The sequence below is a fragment of the Asterias amurensis genome, chromosome 13, assembly GCF_032118995.1.
Source record: "Asterias amurensis chromosome 13, ASM3211899v1".
Classification (NCBI taxonomy): Eukaryota; Metazoa; Echinodermata; class Asteroidea; order Forcipulatida; family Asteriidae; genus Asterias; species Asterias amurensis.
The window spans coordinates 14,602,691-14,618,660 of record NC_092660.1 but is presented as its reverse complement, the minus strand read 5'-3'; the positions used below and the strand labels follow the sequence as shown (position 1 = coordinate 14,618,660).

Genomic DNA, 15,970 nt, shown 5'->3' with positions numbered 1-15,970 from the left:
CATGGGAGTCAAATTTTTGACTCCCATAAATGGCCGACCGTGTTGTTAGTTCGCAAAGTAAAAGGAAAACCACGCAATTTCGAGGCAAATGTGTGTGGATAATTGTATTCTACTTTTTAAACATCTTTCTAACCATATGCATTTTATAAACGGTTACAAACGCTTTTCAAAGACCAACTCGGCCGATCCAAGGCAACGTGTTCCTTTAAGTTCCGTATCCATAGGCGTTAGGACGCATTGAACCCATTCTAAGTTAGGACGAATTACTCGTCCTAACTCGAGAAAATCCTAGTGTTTTGTGAAATCGGGTATATATACAGAGCTCTGAAAGTGCTATTTTTCCTGAGATGACATCATATCGAGAGTATTTCGACATCATATGTCCTAGTGAGAGTTTGGTTTCCTTGTGGTTTCCTTTATCATTGTCATTGCGTTCCTATGTTTTATGTTAACTAAAAAAATGTTTGTCTATATTTATCGTTAAGTTGATTAACACCATGGTACAAAGTTGAGCAACAGAATACGATCGTTTGGTTTTTCTTCCATTCCTTTCTTTTACAATAGTTATCTGCATTGGGTGTTATACTGAAAACTATGTTTGATGAGGTGATCCTCGGCAAGTTTTATTTTCCTAAAGCAAAGCTATGAAAATAGACTGTTCCTAGGATCAACGAGGGAGTCCCAGTTTTAACAAAGTTGTTACATGGCATGTTAGCATAAACTTAGACTTGATGACAAGTCGTTAGGCGCTGCCTATTTGTCTGCCTTTCATGCAACAGTCACAGTGCGATGTTACACATGCAACAGTCGTAGGTAGCGCGAGGCAGCTCTAACGACTGACCCACACACACATACTGGGATCGAGGGTGTGTGTATCGTCCCCGTAGCTACGCCGCGCTGTAACTACACACCGCGCTTAACAACTACCGTCTTGACTTCAAGACTAGCATAAACTGCGACATCAGAGTAGACCTATCAGCAAACATCAAGTTCAATAACAATGCGATCGGGCACCATGCATCTGCACGTTATTAAAATAACTACTTATGTGTTGACCACATGTATCCACAGACATAACATGTGGTTTTTGGTACTTGTACAGATTGATGGGTCATGACCCAAAACGTGTTCGGTGAAGTCCCTTCAGGAACCCTAAACTAAACAAAAACTTGACAGCTGCAAAATGATTTAGTGGGAGTAGATAAAACACGTACAGACAAGATATAAACCAGTCTGTAACATCACGTTCAGACTGATCACGTTGTTAATGTGTGTCTACTCAAAACAATTGAACTTACTTGGTAATAAGCAATGGAGAGCTGTTGATGTTATAACACATTGTGAGAAACTGCTCCCTCTTGAAGTAACGTAGTTTTTGAGAAAGAGGAGTTTTTGACAATAATTTACCAAACTTGCCCAGGGGTGGACTTCACAAAGAGTTAATACTAGCTCGAGTTAGGACGAGTTATCTCGAGTTAGGACGAGTTACTCGTCCTTACTTTAGGACGACTAGCTATACGTTTTGATATCTCTTAGGACTAGTCCTAAGTTAGGACTTGTCCTATAACTCTTTGTGAAATCGACCCCAGTACCTTTAAACCGCAACACTGAGTACAAAAGGTGGCGTGGAGAGTGATTTGTCCTTAGTAAAGATTTGTACGAACTAAAAGAACGAAAAATAATGGGCTTCAAATCTATCTACAATAATTTTATACACATTTTTAATGTGTTTGGGTCCTCAATGGGGGTGGGGTCGGTGTGTTGGGTCAGGGAGGGGGTACTGGGCAAAGTTGAGTTTATAAAAACAAACTGTGTGGCTGGCACCACGTTCAAAACGAACAGTAGGTATTGTTCACATCAGCGCCCATTCACTCTTTAGGTCTTTAACAATTAAAATCATAAATAAGAAAAAAACAACATAAACATCAAAATAATTACGCATTCCAAAAGTTCAGTCAGACACCCCAGATGCTGCCATTTGTTAAAAGTTCACCTTTAGTCACTTAAAAATGTTCACGTACTACCAAAAGCACACTGCTGGAGAGTGGTTGGAACTTCATGCTATGCGCTCCAACCATAGAGCTATATTAGCTCTATGGCTCCATCCTTATAAGTATGTTCAAACATTGTCGGAAATGACGAAAAAAAGGTCCCGGAACCAACAGCCGTGTCAGGCACCCCGACTTCTTTGGGGAGTTCAAACCAGCCTGGGATGACATCACCACCACATCACAGTCACATTAATGTTACGACAGATACATGGCTTATAATGAGTTCGTCTCTCTAGGCTAACAACACATAGACAACGTCTCCTGAGCCTGCACAGTCACCAATGGTAAGGTTACACTTCTTCGGTGGTATTCAAATCAAACGAGGAGGAACACAACTATAGACTTCATTTTCTCTGATTCTAAAAACATCTGTTCATTATTACATTGCACATGTTTTTCAATCTGTCATGCTGTGTTAAGTTTTGACAGTATGAAAACAATTTTTAATGTGAATTGAATAGATAGGGTTGAAACAATGGCATTTTCTGTCTTCGTTTCTACACGATTTAATGAAAACAAAATTATCACTCCATCGATGTATGTCAATTGCATATTAATTTATAAGAACGTTCTCCTTAGTAGTGGTTTGTGGTGCAACACAAGTGCTTGCCAAGTGGTCGTTAAGAGACAACTTTTTGGTTAATATACTTTTTCCATCTTTATAAAAAGTAAGTGTTCAGATATCACTGCGAGATCATCACTGAATTGCTGTAGTTTTGCAAAGAAACGTTCTTTTTAGTAGTTTGTGGTGCAACATAGGTGCTGGCCAAGTGGTTGTTTATAATTATAGATACACCTTTTAGCCTTCTAGAAAGACGCTGCTATTTTTTTGCTTCCTATACTATTTCCATCTTTATAAAAAGTAGGTTTTCAGATACTGAAAAAGTACACAATTTCTTTCGGGCCATTACTGTGACCCCACCACAATCGGCAAAAAAAGGTGGGTGTTCGAATGTGCTTTTGCAGGGTTTAACATTCCTTTTAAATCTTACATTACTGTTGGTCGAGTTCCTTTTTTTGAAGGATCGGTCAATCGTGTTTTTTTCTTTTTTCTTTTTTCTTTAAAGGCACCGGACACCTTTTTTTAAATGTCAGAGACCAGTATCTCACTTGGTGTATCTCAACATATGCATACCATTACAAATCTGTGAACATTATTTTTTGATCAATATTGGCAATCGAATTTGCAAGAAAATGAAAGAAAAAACACTCTTTGTGTGCTTTCAGATGCCCCCAAAAAGGCTTCACCTGAAGTACTTTATTATATCAGTGAGAAATTTGTAAAATTTTCAAAAATTTTCAGTGGTAAATTATTGTCAAAAACTGGGTAATATTACTTGGTGTATCCCAAGTAGCAAGAGAATAATGAAGGAAAAACACCCGTGTTGCACAATGTGTGTGCATTCAGCAGATGCATAAAAAAGAGCTTTAGGACTGAAGTAAGTGAGAAATTACCTATTTGTAAAAACTACGTCACCTCAGAGGGAGCCGTTTCTAACAATGTTTTACACTATCAACAGCTCTCTATTGCTCATTACCAAGTATTTTGAGTATTTGCCAATAGTGTTCAGTGCCTTTAAAAGGTAAAAGTATGCCTATAGCTGTTTAATGTTGTAGTTTATTCACATGAGTTTGTTCTTGTTTCTGACTGGAAGCACATTACAGTATTTGCACAATCCCTTAAATCACTAAATTGGTATAGTAAAGAAACACTGTCAAGAAAATTATAACCTTCCTCTCGAAATAATATTTCAAAGAGGCACAATATTATTTCAAGAAAACAGAAGTAATTATGATTTTAAATGAAGGAAAAGGTGTATTTTGTGGGAGCGAAAGATACGAAAAACGCAATGGCAAAAAGGGGTGAAACATAATGCATGGGACATATACATTTTCTGACTATATGTGACACGTACTTGTACAGTTCGTGCACATGATGCATGCTGGGCTTTTTTGCGCTTCGTGTGAGAGGCCTTGAACAATGTTAACTCGGGGTTAACTTGTATAATAAGCCAATGGAATTTACCCAGCGTTATTATTCAAAAAAATAAGCGCAAAAACGGACCAAATGGATTGAATTAAAGCCTTCAGTGTCAAAATATCCAACCCCCCCCCCCCCCCCCGCTAATGTGCCGCTGTATATGCTTCTTGTGTGTGGCCATTGCAGCAACAAAAAAGAAGGCAACTCTAACACGGAAACTCGGATAGTGTAGCAATTCTTCTTCTGAATTAAGACGAGCAGAGTATACTGTTCGAAACATCGAGACCACACCGGCTATATTCAGAGACAACACTCCCTCAAAAGACATACATGGTTTGTCCCCGCAGGTTTACTATTTAGTACTTCTTAATTAGCTTTTGCTCGCAGTTTGCGGGAAAACCAGCCTCGTTCCCAGGTGTGATTGATGACGCTGCGCCATTTTCCCCAAGCATGCCTCACTCGCTCATAACTCCTGTGGTGCGTTTTGGCTACCCCAACCAAGCCCAAACTGAGTCAACAAGTCGGTCCATTTGGTCTGAACAGCATCGTCACTGACCTCGGTTCCACGGAACACGCGAAAACGCCCATCCGATGACCAGTAACAAAAACGTCGTACTCCATGGGTTATGACAGTCGTAACCAACAACCGTTGTTGGCCATTGCACTGGACACACCTTTGGTATTTTTTGTCAAAAAACAATCTTCTCACTTTGTGTATCTCAACATGTACATAAAAAAACAAACCTGTGAAAATTTGGACTCAATTGATAGTCAAAGTTGCGAGAGAATAATTGGAAGAACACCCACAAGTTGTGTGCTTTCAAATGCCTTGAATTCGAGACCTCAGCTGCGGTCTCTTATTTAATTCAAATATTTTAGTAACAAATTACTTCTTTCTCAAAAACTACGTTACTTCATGTTCAGAGGGAGCCATTTCTTCACAATGTTTTATACTATCAATTGCTATCCATTGTGTTCGTTACCAGAAGTAAGTTTCTAACGCTAACAATTGTTTTGAGTAACTACAAATAGTGTCCGATGCCTTTAATCACCGGCCAATGACCAAAACAGTTATTGTTTGCAAAACGAAAAAATGAAAAAAAAAAAAATAAATAAAATACTTATGCTAAAATATCGCACTCTTTAAAGGAACACGTTGCCTTGGATCGGTCGAGTTGGTCTTTGAAAAGCGTTTGTAACCGTTTGTTATAAAATGCATATGGTTAGAAAGGTGTTTAAAAAGTAGAATACAATAATCCACACATTTTGCCTCGAAATTGCGTGGTTTTCCGTTTACTTTGCAAACTAACACGGTCGGCCATTTTATGGGAGTCAACAATTTGACTCACATAAATGGCCGACCGTGTTAATCGACGAGGTAAAAGGAAAACCACGCAATTTTGAGTGATAATTGTGTGGGATCATTATATTCTACTTTTAAAATATCTTTCTAATCATATGCATTTTTAACAAACGGTTACAAACGCTTTCCATAGACCAAATCGACCGATCCGAGGCAACATGTTTCTTTAAAAGTGGGCCTGAGGCCGATCCACTCCTTCGCTCACGCTCAAAAGGCATCTAGTCAACCTCGTTCCAAGTGGTGTACGATCTCGCTGCGCCATTTTTTTCTTTCTCAGAAGGCCTTGCTTGTGGCTTTATCTGTTTTACCTTTGTATGCATATTAACACACTGGTGTATTATTCACAGTATTTATCTTATGGAACAATGAATATTTCTGATAACGGGGAGATAGGTCATGACCCAGACCGCGTATAAGGGAATCCAATGAAGCTGAAATCAAGCACCAACCGTTTACACATGTATCATGCAACCTCAAGTTGTCTGTGATTGCGCGAGCCAATAGTACAAAAAGTACGACGTTTAAAGTTCAAAACCTTGTTCACTCTGGGTTTTTTTTTTTTGGACCAAGAAGCTGAAATCATCGACTAACCGAGCACAAATTTGTGTCTATACCGCAACAAGAGTCTGTTCTACTAATGAAACACGCCAAACACAATGTTTAAAGTTCAATCTTTTTTTACTCTGTTTATTTTGGACCATGTATACTAATATTAAGCGTACGGTGCCATCGTGTGTGTTTTGGATTAGCGTGTCCTTGCTCATATATAGAATGAAGTTCTCTGAAACTAATTTACGCCAATAACAACAACTTTATAATGGGATAAAGTTTTGCAGAATAGTTTTGACATCATGCATGGCCTTAATTCACCAGTTCCCTTTAAAGGGCAGAAACATTTCCGGTTCAGTCCAGATCGGTCCTTCCGAAGGACGGAGCATCAAGGGTGTCTTGGTATGACACAGTTGTCACGAATCTCGAACCCATGCTCTGATCGGGACCGCGGAGTTTGTATCCGGTGCTCTCAACCGGGTAAGAACTTAAGAGAAATAAGTATTAGTATTGCGCCCAGTTGGATATGTTCGGAATTAACAAACAATGGCCGGCGGTGGCCAACTTTTGGCAGAAACAACGTGCATTTTTTCGTGCCCCTTAAGTGCGTCGAATCTTTCCGTCCACCATACTGCAGCGACGAAACATTTTCACTTTGTTTTCCTTAGTGGCTCATTCTGCCTTAGAACTCACTGGGACCGTATAATATAACGCGTCATTCCTTCACACAGCGTCGGAGCTACCAGCTTAATTTGTGTCGGTGTGGCATGACATCAACCACATCATTCATGAGTGCCACGACTTCAGACGATCAGTCTCAGAGGCTTCGATGAGGAAAACATCAGGTGGATTGAGTGAAGTCATTAAATTACCAATTTAATTGTATTCAATGTTCACCTTGTTCCAGAGATCAAACGTACACTGCAAAAACGTTGGTCAAATCATTTGTTGGGCAAAGTAACTTCAACAATTATTGGTCGATAATTGCCCAATACTTGGTGTTGGACAAACATTTTGTTTGCCATTTTTTTGTTTAAAAAGCGGAACAAAATTTGGGCACGTGTTGGGCAAATAATTCGTAATCTGAATTTATCATAACTGTTGGTTACACTTTTGCTTATTTATTGGAGCAACTTTTTTGGTAATTTTAGTTAATTTCGATTGTTGGTTAAAATGATGCACATTAATTGGTCAAAATCATCCGATCATGCGCACTACGATCAAAGAGTTGCCCAAAAGTTGGGCAAGGTATGAAAAAACATAACGATATTTTCCAACATGGCGAGTGGAGGAGTGGCTGTGACGAGCGGGGTTTTCCAGTAGATATAGATCAAATTTGAAGGTTAGTTTTTAACTAAATATGAAGCTGTGTTTTCTATTAAGTCATACATAGTCGTGACAGTTGCAGAGGGAGCAACAAAGTGACACTACTGTTGAATTAGTTTCAGTTTTATCATGCCATTATGTGCAACGCCGGTTGTGGCATGTATGTGTGTGCTTGCGCTGCAACTGTCACGACTGTGTACAACAACTGAACAGGAAACAAACTGTATTTAGTTGAAAACTAACCTTCCAAAACATCTACAAACCACTGAGCACCCTCTCGCTTTTGAGAGAGATGCCAAGGCCTTGGAAGGTCACAGCTCACCACCGTTTGCCATCGTGGAAAGGATATTTTCTACGCCTGGTTGTATGACGTATCACAGAAGAAACTGTAAATCAAAGGGTTAAATACATTCACCATTTGTTAGATAACACCGAAAAGGGTTAAATCAATAATAAAATCATCGCCCAATAAGTGGGTTATTGATAATGTATTAAATACCCAGAAAATGGGTAAACACAAAATTACCCAACTGTTGGTTACCAAAATATACCCAACTATTGATGAGGAAATATTACCCAATTATTTGGCAATCAGAGTGCCTAACTTTGATGGGTAATATTTTGCCCAAAAGTTGGAGGAGTTCACTATTCGCCCTTAATTGGGTAAAAAGTTTGGAATTTTTTTTACCCAATTTGTTTACAGTGTAAGAAGAAGACAATTCCTATCTATAAAGAATTTATTATGTTTCCCACCACAGGGTTGGAACATGTCAGTCCTTCTTGTACTTGTGATAGTGACGTTGTCCTCAAGTGGAACATTGGCACTACCAGATCATGTGCCTGTTGAGAGACATCCAAACATATGCATAAGTATGGAACCAGAATCACACCATCATCAGCCTACAACGGCCACCGGTCCACCACCATACACCATTGAAGTTAGCAGTCCGACGTATAAAACAGGCGAGTCCATACAAGGTAGGAAAAGGCAGTCTTCCTACGATGACTGGAGCAAGCTAGTCGAAACTAAAGGCAGTGGACACTTTTGGTAATATTGTCAAAGACCAATCTTCTCTCTTGGTGTATCACTTGGTGCACAAAATAACAAACCTGTGAAAATTTTAGCTCAATTGGTCGTCGAAGTTGCGAGATAATAATGGAACAAAAAACACCCTTGTCACACGAAGTTGTGTGCTTTCAGAAGCTTGATTTCGAGACCTCAACATCTAAATCTGCGGTCTCGACATCAAATTCGTGGAAAATTATTCCTTTCTCGAAAACTACGTCACTTTAGAGGGAGCCGTTTCTCGCAATGTTTTATTCCATCAACCTATCCCTATTACTCATTACCAAGTAAGGTATTATGCTAATAACTATTGTGATTAATAACCAAAAGTGTCCACTGCCTTTATATTAAGAACTCACTCCAGGTGGTGGTGAATTAATAACGATCCACTATAAGCTAAAATAGTAGTAGTCCCGGCCGAATGTCTATAACCTTCTACCCAGGTAGAAGTTAAAAAACAGGACTGTTCGTTTCATAACTGAGAAGTCTCCTGATTTCCGAAAATCTACTCCGCGGTATCGTTAGACTTGCGGTATAGTAGAATACAAAGCAAGACAGTTCTCTAAAGAACAAAATTTACCTGGCAAGTAGACACAAAAATGGTGTTACGTATCGAATCAATTGTAACGGAACGTACGTAACCAAACGTTACGTTGCGTTACGTAACACAAACCAACGTAACGTATGGTAACATAACCTAACAACAACAACAACAACGAGGACGACGACGACGACGACGACGACGACGACGACGACGACGACGACGACGGCGACGGCGACGGCGACGGCGACGGCGACGGCGACGGCGACGACGACAACAACAATAACAATAACAATAATAATAATAACAATAATAATAATAATAATAATAATCAAAACAAAAACAAAACACAACACAGAGAAAAACAGACACAACAAAATTAGTCATACGCTATATACGAAACGGTACGGTGTAACATATTACGTTACGACGTAATTTTGCTATTGAGTAATTGTCACTTTTTAATAAACCCACATCCAAAAGTGCAACAAAAGAACAGGTTTCAGCATTATTTGTTTTCTTGTGCACTATCTGACAGTGACTTTGCGAGTGAATGACAGTAGTGGAGTATTCTTTAAAGGTTTCTTCTTGCAAGCAAGACGTCAGTGCGAATCCGTCTTGAAATGTGACCCTGATTGTACAACTCGACCTGTGGGATCTTTCAGCGGAGTTCCGAAGGGGGCTGAAACCCTTAACTGTTCAAAAGATGCGGTAGGGATGTAACTCATTTGTTTTTTATTATACCGGTAATTAATTTCAGCGATTTGCTATTATAATCATAATGTACCTTGTTACGTAATGTTAGCTCAGAATATAACATTAGCGTTTGTTCCCCAAACTCAAATGTTGGATTCCCCTCTGAAATGAAGCCTTATTCTAGCCGAGAAAAAGGGATCTGAAAACCTAAAAATATTTTATGCAAATGCAAATACGACGAAAATCAAGGACAATGTGTTAACATACTTAAAATCGTGCTAGTTTTAAAAAAAATAGTTTTTCCTGACTCACACAACAAATTAAGCCACAATTTTCAATTGCTTGATTTTCATGCTCCCTTAATGTAAAAGAGTGAAAAAGCTCTCTTTGAAGAGCCATATGAATTGAAGGACAACTCTTTTTCGAGTGGTCTTCCACTCTTTTAGATTGAAGTTTGCATCTTTTTGAGTGATTTTCACTCTGTCCTGGAGTGGAAACCCCTCTAAAAGAGTGAAATAACCACCACTCTGTTTGAAGAGCCATCTGGAGGACAGCTCGAAATGTAAAGAGTGGTGTTATTCACTCTTTTACATTAGGAGAGTGTGTAGCCTACTATGGTTTATCACACAAAACATAAGCACTGTCTGCAACTAAATTTGTCAGCTCTAGCGTTTAACTTCATTCTGATCTCATTGCCAATACAGGATGCATTGGGTCATACCAACAATCACGCAATAACCAGCATGACGGTGACATGGAAGCCCGGACCCGATGATAAAGAACCTATTGTTTTCTGGTAAGCATTTATTGCAACTAACAAAAATGTTTGTAGTCGCAAGCATTAAAGGCATGGACACCTTCGGCAATTGTCAAAGATCAGTATTCTCACTTAGTGTATCCCAAAATAAGCATATATTAATAACAAATCTGTGAAAATTTGGTTTCAATTAGTCATCGAATTTACGAGAGAATGACAGAAAAAGCACATTTGTTGCACAAATGTGTGTGCTTCAGGCCTGAAATATTTTGATGTTTGAGTGAGAACTTACGTCTTAAAAAAACTGCGTTACTTAAAGGGAGTCGTTTCTCACAGTATTTTATATCAACAGCTCTCCATTGCCCGTTACCAAGTAATAATTACCAATAGTGTTCAGTGCCTTTAACGCAAATGTTGCCTGCCTGTTGGAGTGTGAATAGAGTTGCAGTTGGTGCCTAAAATCAATGAGTCCCTCGCACTGTCGGGTTGGGCCGTCGTATTGTCGCATTTTTGCCCTGTTGATTGTTGGTTTCGGTAGTTTGCGCAACAATGCGACAATCGACAATGCGACAAAGGGACAATGCGACAAAGTGCACGCGACAAAGCGACAGTATGACAATGACGCAAATATTGCGCCATTGACTGCGGAAACGGTTTGGAAACCCAAAAATATAAACAATCCCCAAACGTTGCAGACCAGTTTGCCTTAAAATAAGTCGGTAATAATGAATACGAAAAAAATATTAAAAAGATAATTGTCATCAATCTAGATTAATCAAGATTTGAAGAATTTCCACTGATATTTAAATACTTCTAAGACGGGTTCTGTGAGGGGTTATGGGGTCTGTTCTTGAAGTCAGTGTGACTATACGTTGTATTGTGTATTCGGAAACCAATGAGCCCCAAACGTTTGAGACGTGTTAAACTTGAGGTAAATATGTTACTTATTAAAACGAAAATATGAAAAATATCTTTAATCAAGACAATTCAATAACAGTTCCGATGTTTTGAAACAGTTTTATTGTTGTTTTGACAATGTGAAGACGGGTTCTGTGAGGGAGTGTCTTCTCGCTGTCAGTGTGCGTAATACGTGTACATGGACCTCTATACAACGTTGAGCGCTAGCTTACGTGTATTTGCCAGTCACCAAATTTGAGTTTTTGAGACATTTTCTTCTGACGGACGGTTCAATGTAATAAAATTTAAGTTTTATACCTTTGGAATTTACGGAAATGTATTGCCGCCACATGAATAAACAACATTCTCTCTTATCGTGTACGTACACGATATCTTGTACGTACATCGTGCATGATAACTCATCGTGTACGTACACGGTTGAGAGAGATATTTGTTTTTCTTTATGTGGCGGCAAGACCCTTCCGTAGGATTCCCCTGATATATACTGTTATCTTTTCAACATCACTTTTAATACCCATTCAACTGTAGGGCCACCATTGTGCAGGGTCCACCACACAAGTATTGGTCAGGAGTGCACTCAGAAAAAGTTAACAACATAGGTAGGTAGAGTGAAATAATTTCAAATAATGTACCTATTTGAAAATCAAAAATCATTTTTTTCACCGTAATTTAGTGATATTTTTGTGTGTTATGAATAAATTTGATCAACAATAATATCATAGGGTAATTTAGCCTTCGAGAAAGATTCTGCCAGGGTCGAAACGTCAGGCCACTCACTAATTTTTGAATTTTTATCAAATGTCCTTTTGGTTGGTAAGCAGTTTGCAACAGCTAATTTTATTTTCTCAAAAAATATCTCTTAGACAATTTTGAAATGTGCATTGAGGCTTGTAAATCCAATCTCTGAAATACTGATGGTTGTGTTTTGTTGAAGGTTCGTTTACTGCAAGTGTGAATGTTTCAACTCTTGTGATAGCTTTGTTGGTGGCCGTCTTCACATCGATTTAGACCCTTTCAGTGCCTCATCAAAAGGTGCTGACGTGGGCTGATGGTTTTTATTTTTCGACTTTTATCAAAATGAAATCAAACTTTCTATTTTCAAAGACTGCTGTTTATAATTCCAGCAGTCCTGCATTGTCTTATATGTAATGAAATTAAAAATTTAATTAGATTGATTGTACAAGGATAAATATAAGTTTAGTATAGACCTTTACCATCGTTGATAAACAAAATGCGCTGGTTGGCATGTACGGCCGGTTGTTATACCAAAACATTCAATCGTGTTAACAGATGTTCCGACAAAATTCAAATTTTGTTTGCAAACTTCCAATTTAATAAATAACCACAAAAGACTGCTTACTTTGTTTCCAACATATTCAACACTAATTATGAATAGTTGTGTGACATTGTTAGAAACTATTGCCATCTGTTTTTGTTTTGCATTAGTGGCTTTCCATAGTTTTCCAACCTCGGTTGGCAAACAATCGGGTTATGACGTTGCAATAGACCTTATGCATTGACGTCATCCAGCCGCCATCTTAGAGGAAAAACGGTGACGAAACAATCGAGACGCACAGATTTGTACGCGCGGCGCATAGTATTGGCCAATGAACAACCTCCTTTTGACCTCTAGGTGAGGGCGCCCTACTGAAATGACGTCATGTGCATAAGGTTTAAAGAAAGGTCTAGGCCTAGATAAATTTTTGTTAGTGACATGATTTGACCTATAACCTCCTGTCTAATACGTAAGTTCGGTGATGTAAAGCTCTTTTTGTGGAATTTTGTTAATTTTTGTATGTTTGATGCGATTCGAATTTAATAATTACAAACTTACAAAATGTACTCAATTTACAAAACTCTATTTTTGTGATGTCACAAAAATACAAGAGTGGGTTATTTTCATCTTCTTTTTCCACGTATTCTTCTCTACAGTATAAATCATGATTTATGATGAAATCATGAAATTTATGATGAAATCATGAAATTTGATTGAACCTTTAACTTATTAGGCTTTGAACCTTAAAGGAACACGTTGCCTTGGATCAGTCGAGTTGGTCTATTAAAAGCGTTTGAAACCGTTTGATATAAAATGCATATGGTTAGAAAGATGTTTTGAAAGTAGAATACAATGATCCAAACAAGCATGCTTCGAATCGCGTGGTTTTCCTTTTCGAGACATTTTTGTGTGGATCATTGTATTCTACTTTTTACATCTTTCTAACCATATGCATTTTATAACAAAACGGTTTCAGACGCTTGTCATAGACCAACTCGACCGACACAAGGCAATGTGTCCCTATAATGACCAAGGCCCAATTTCATAGAGCTGCTGAAAGCACAAAAAAGTAATTAAGTATAACAAACTTATGCTTCCCACCAACCAAAATACAATGTCACATGTTTAATTAGTGACTGGTATCCTTCTCATTTTTGCTAAGCAGGAAATGTTTCTGGTACATTTTCCTGCTCTAGCAGATAACATTGGGCAGTGAATTAACAAAATAAAAATCGTTTAAACGCTGTGACTGGCAAACATGCTAATCCAAACTTGGAGTTACTATAGAGTACAGGGCCACATTCGGCGACAGGTTTTTTATGCAGTTTGATGCGATGTGACGAGTGGGAAATATGGCCAAGTATCCAGCAATACAAGTACTTCCATTAAAAGAGGGCGGTATTTTCAATGGGGAATAATAATAGAGGGGGGGGGGGAGGCGCTGGTGGGGAGTAGTGAGAAGAGATGGGAGTCTGGATGACTGAATGCGCGGATGCGTGGATGCGAAGTGGGCAGGCAAAGAAGGAAACTTCAATAATAGAGGCCGTTATTCTAATGGGGAATAACGGTGGGGAGAAGTGAGAAGAGATGGGGGTTTGGATGACTGGATGCGCGGATGCGCGGATGCGAAGTTAGTCTTGGTTCAAGACTCTCCTGGATTTGTCACAAAAGGGCGCGCTATCTCACCCCCAACGCGCTATCAACCACGAAGGGGCGGGCTCTGCGGGAAACGTACGCACGCGCATTATGTTTCCCCCCGATTTTGGGGGAGATTTAACGAATGTGCCAAGACTCTCCTGTGATAGCGGTTCTCGGGTGATAGCGGTCCGTGGTTGATAGCGGTTCGTGGTTGATAGCGCGTTTGGGGTGATAGCGCGACCTCTTGTGACAAATCCAGGAGAGTCTTGAACCAAGACTAATGCGAAGTGGGTAGGCAAAGAAGGGAACTTCAATAAATAGAGGGCGGTATTTTCAATGGGCAATAAATAGAGGTAGCGGTTGGGAGTAGTGTGAAGAGATGGGAGTCTGGATGACTGGATGACTGGATGCGTGGATGCGAAGTGGGCAGGCAAAGGGAACTTAGAGGGATGGGGAACATTTGCATAGCGGCAATATATATAAAGGAAATGGAATTCGGGCTTTCTTTCCCTTTTTAAAATAATCCTTGAATGGGGAACATTTGAATAGCGGGATTATAAATTAAGTAAAAGGAATTCGGGCGTTGTTTCCGTTTTTAAAATAATCCTGCAATGGGTAACATTTGCATAGGGGTAATAATATTAAGTAAATGGAATTCAGGCTTTCTTTCCCTGTTTAGAATAATCCTTCAATGGGGAACATTTGCATAGCGGCAATATATATAAAGTAAATTGAATTCGGGCTTTCTTTCCCTTTAAAAAAAAATCCTTGAATTGGGAACATTTGCCTAGCGGCAATAAATATTAAGTAAATGGATTTCGGGCTTTCTTTCCCTTTTTAAAATAATCCGTGAATGCGGAACATTTGCATAGCGGCAACAGGGGCGTCAATCCGTCTTGAAGTGTGGGGGGGGGGACATAACATTTACGGCGTGGGGTTCGGGGCCCGCTGTAGGGCCCCGGATTTTTTTTTGAGCCCGTAGATGCTCTCTGGTGCAATCTAGTGAATCTGAGGGGTGATGTTCCCCCCTCTCAGATGTTGGAATGTAATGCCTATTTCAAGCTATGATGCACCTATTTTTGCTATCGTGGTTGTTGTACCTAAAAAGCAACTCAATTGTAGCTTCGTTATATCAATATTGTTTCTGCATTCTAATGCTCAGACGGCGTTTCATCCCTATCATCACCAGACCTAAAACACAAGTTTTATGGGGCAAATCTGTCAGAATGGAACAGAACATCAGCTGTAAAATATGAGCAGCAGTATAGAACCTTTTGGGTTGACAGCATTCAAGTGCGGACCATGAACCAAGTTTCAGGGGGTACCCCTGTCGAAGAGTGAGCTCAAGAGTGCGAAACCTTTATGGCATGGGTCCGGGCCCGCTATGGGCCCGGGAAATTTTGCATTCTAGATGCTCTGTGGTGCAATCTTAGGCCAATAAGAGGCATACAGAACGGAACAGAACATCTGTAAAATGTGAGCAGCAGTACAACCTTTTGGGTTGACAGCATCTTCAAGTGCGGATCTATGAACCAAGTTTATGGGAAAAATCTGTCAAAGAGTGAGCTCACGAGTGCGAAACCTTTACGGCATGGGTCCGGGCCCGCTTAAGGGCCCGGATTTTTTTTGCATTCTAGATGCTCTGTGGTGCAATCTAATAGGCCAATAAGAGGCATACAGAACGGAACAGAACATCTGTAAAAATGTGAGCAGCAGTAGAACCTTTTTTGGTTGACAGCATCTTCAAGTACGGATCTATGACCAAGTTTTAGGTGGAAATACTGTCAAATAGTGTGCACGCGAGTGTA

At 39.4% G+C, this 15,970-nt stretch overlaps 1 protein-coding gene across 4 annotated transcripts; it reads left to right on the top strand.

Annotated features, from left to right (window-relative positions):
• The first annotated feature begins 2,187 nt into the window (after positions 1–2,187).
• On the top strand, positions 2,188–13,362 carry LOC139946156 (putative defense protein 3). Of its 4 annotated transcripts, none has more exons than XM_071943776.1 (6): positions 2,188–2,335; positions 8,029–8,248; positions 9,416–9,588; positions 10,278–10,369; positions 11,777–11,847; positions 12,183–13,361. In XM_071943776.1, exons 1-6 carry the CDS (start codon positions 2,333–2,335, stop codon positions 12,254–12,256), a joined length of 633 nt encoding a protein of 210 aa, XP_071799877.1. In that variant the 5' UTR covers positions 2,188–2,332; the 3' UTR covers positions 12,257–13,361. The 4 variants fall into 4 exon arrangements, with proteins under 4 accessions (XP_071799877.1, XP_071799878.1, XP_071799879.1 ...); XM_071943777.1 differs by lacking the exon at positions 2,188–2,335 and adding an exon at positions 6,302–6,424 and having other exon boundaries at positions 12,183–13,362; XM_071943778.1 differs by lacking the exon at positions 2,188–2,335 and adding an exon at positions 6,663–6,789 and having other exon boundaries at positions 12,183–13,362.
• The last annotated feature ends 2,608 nt before the right edge of the window (positions 13,363–15,970 follow it).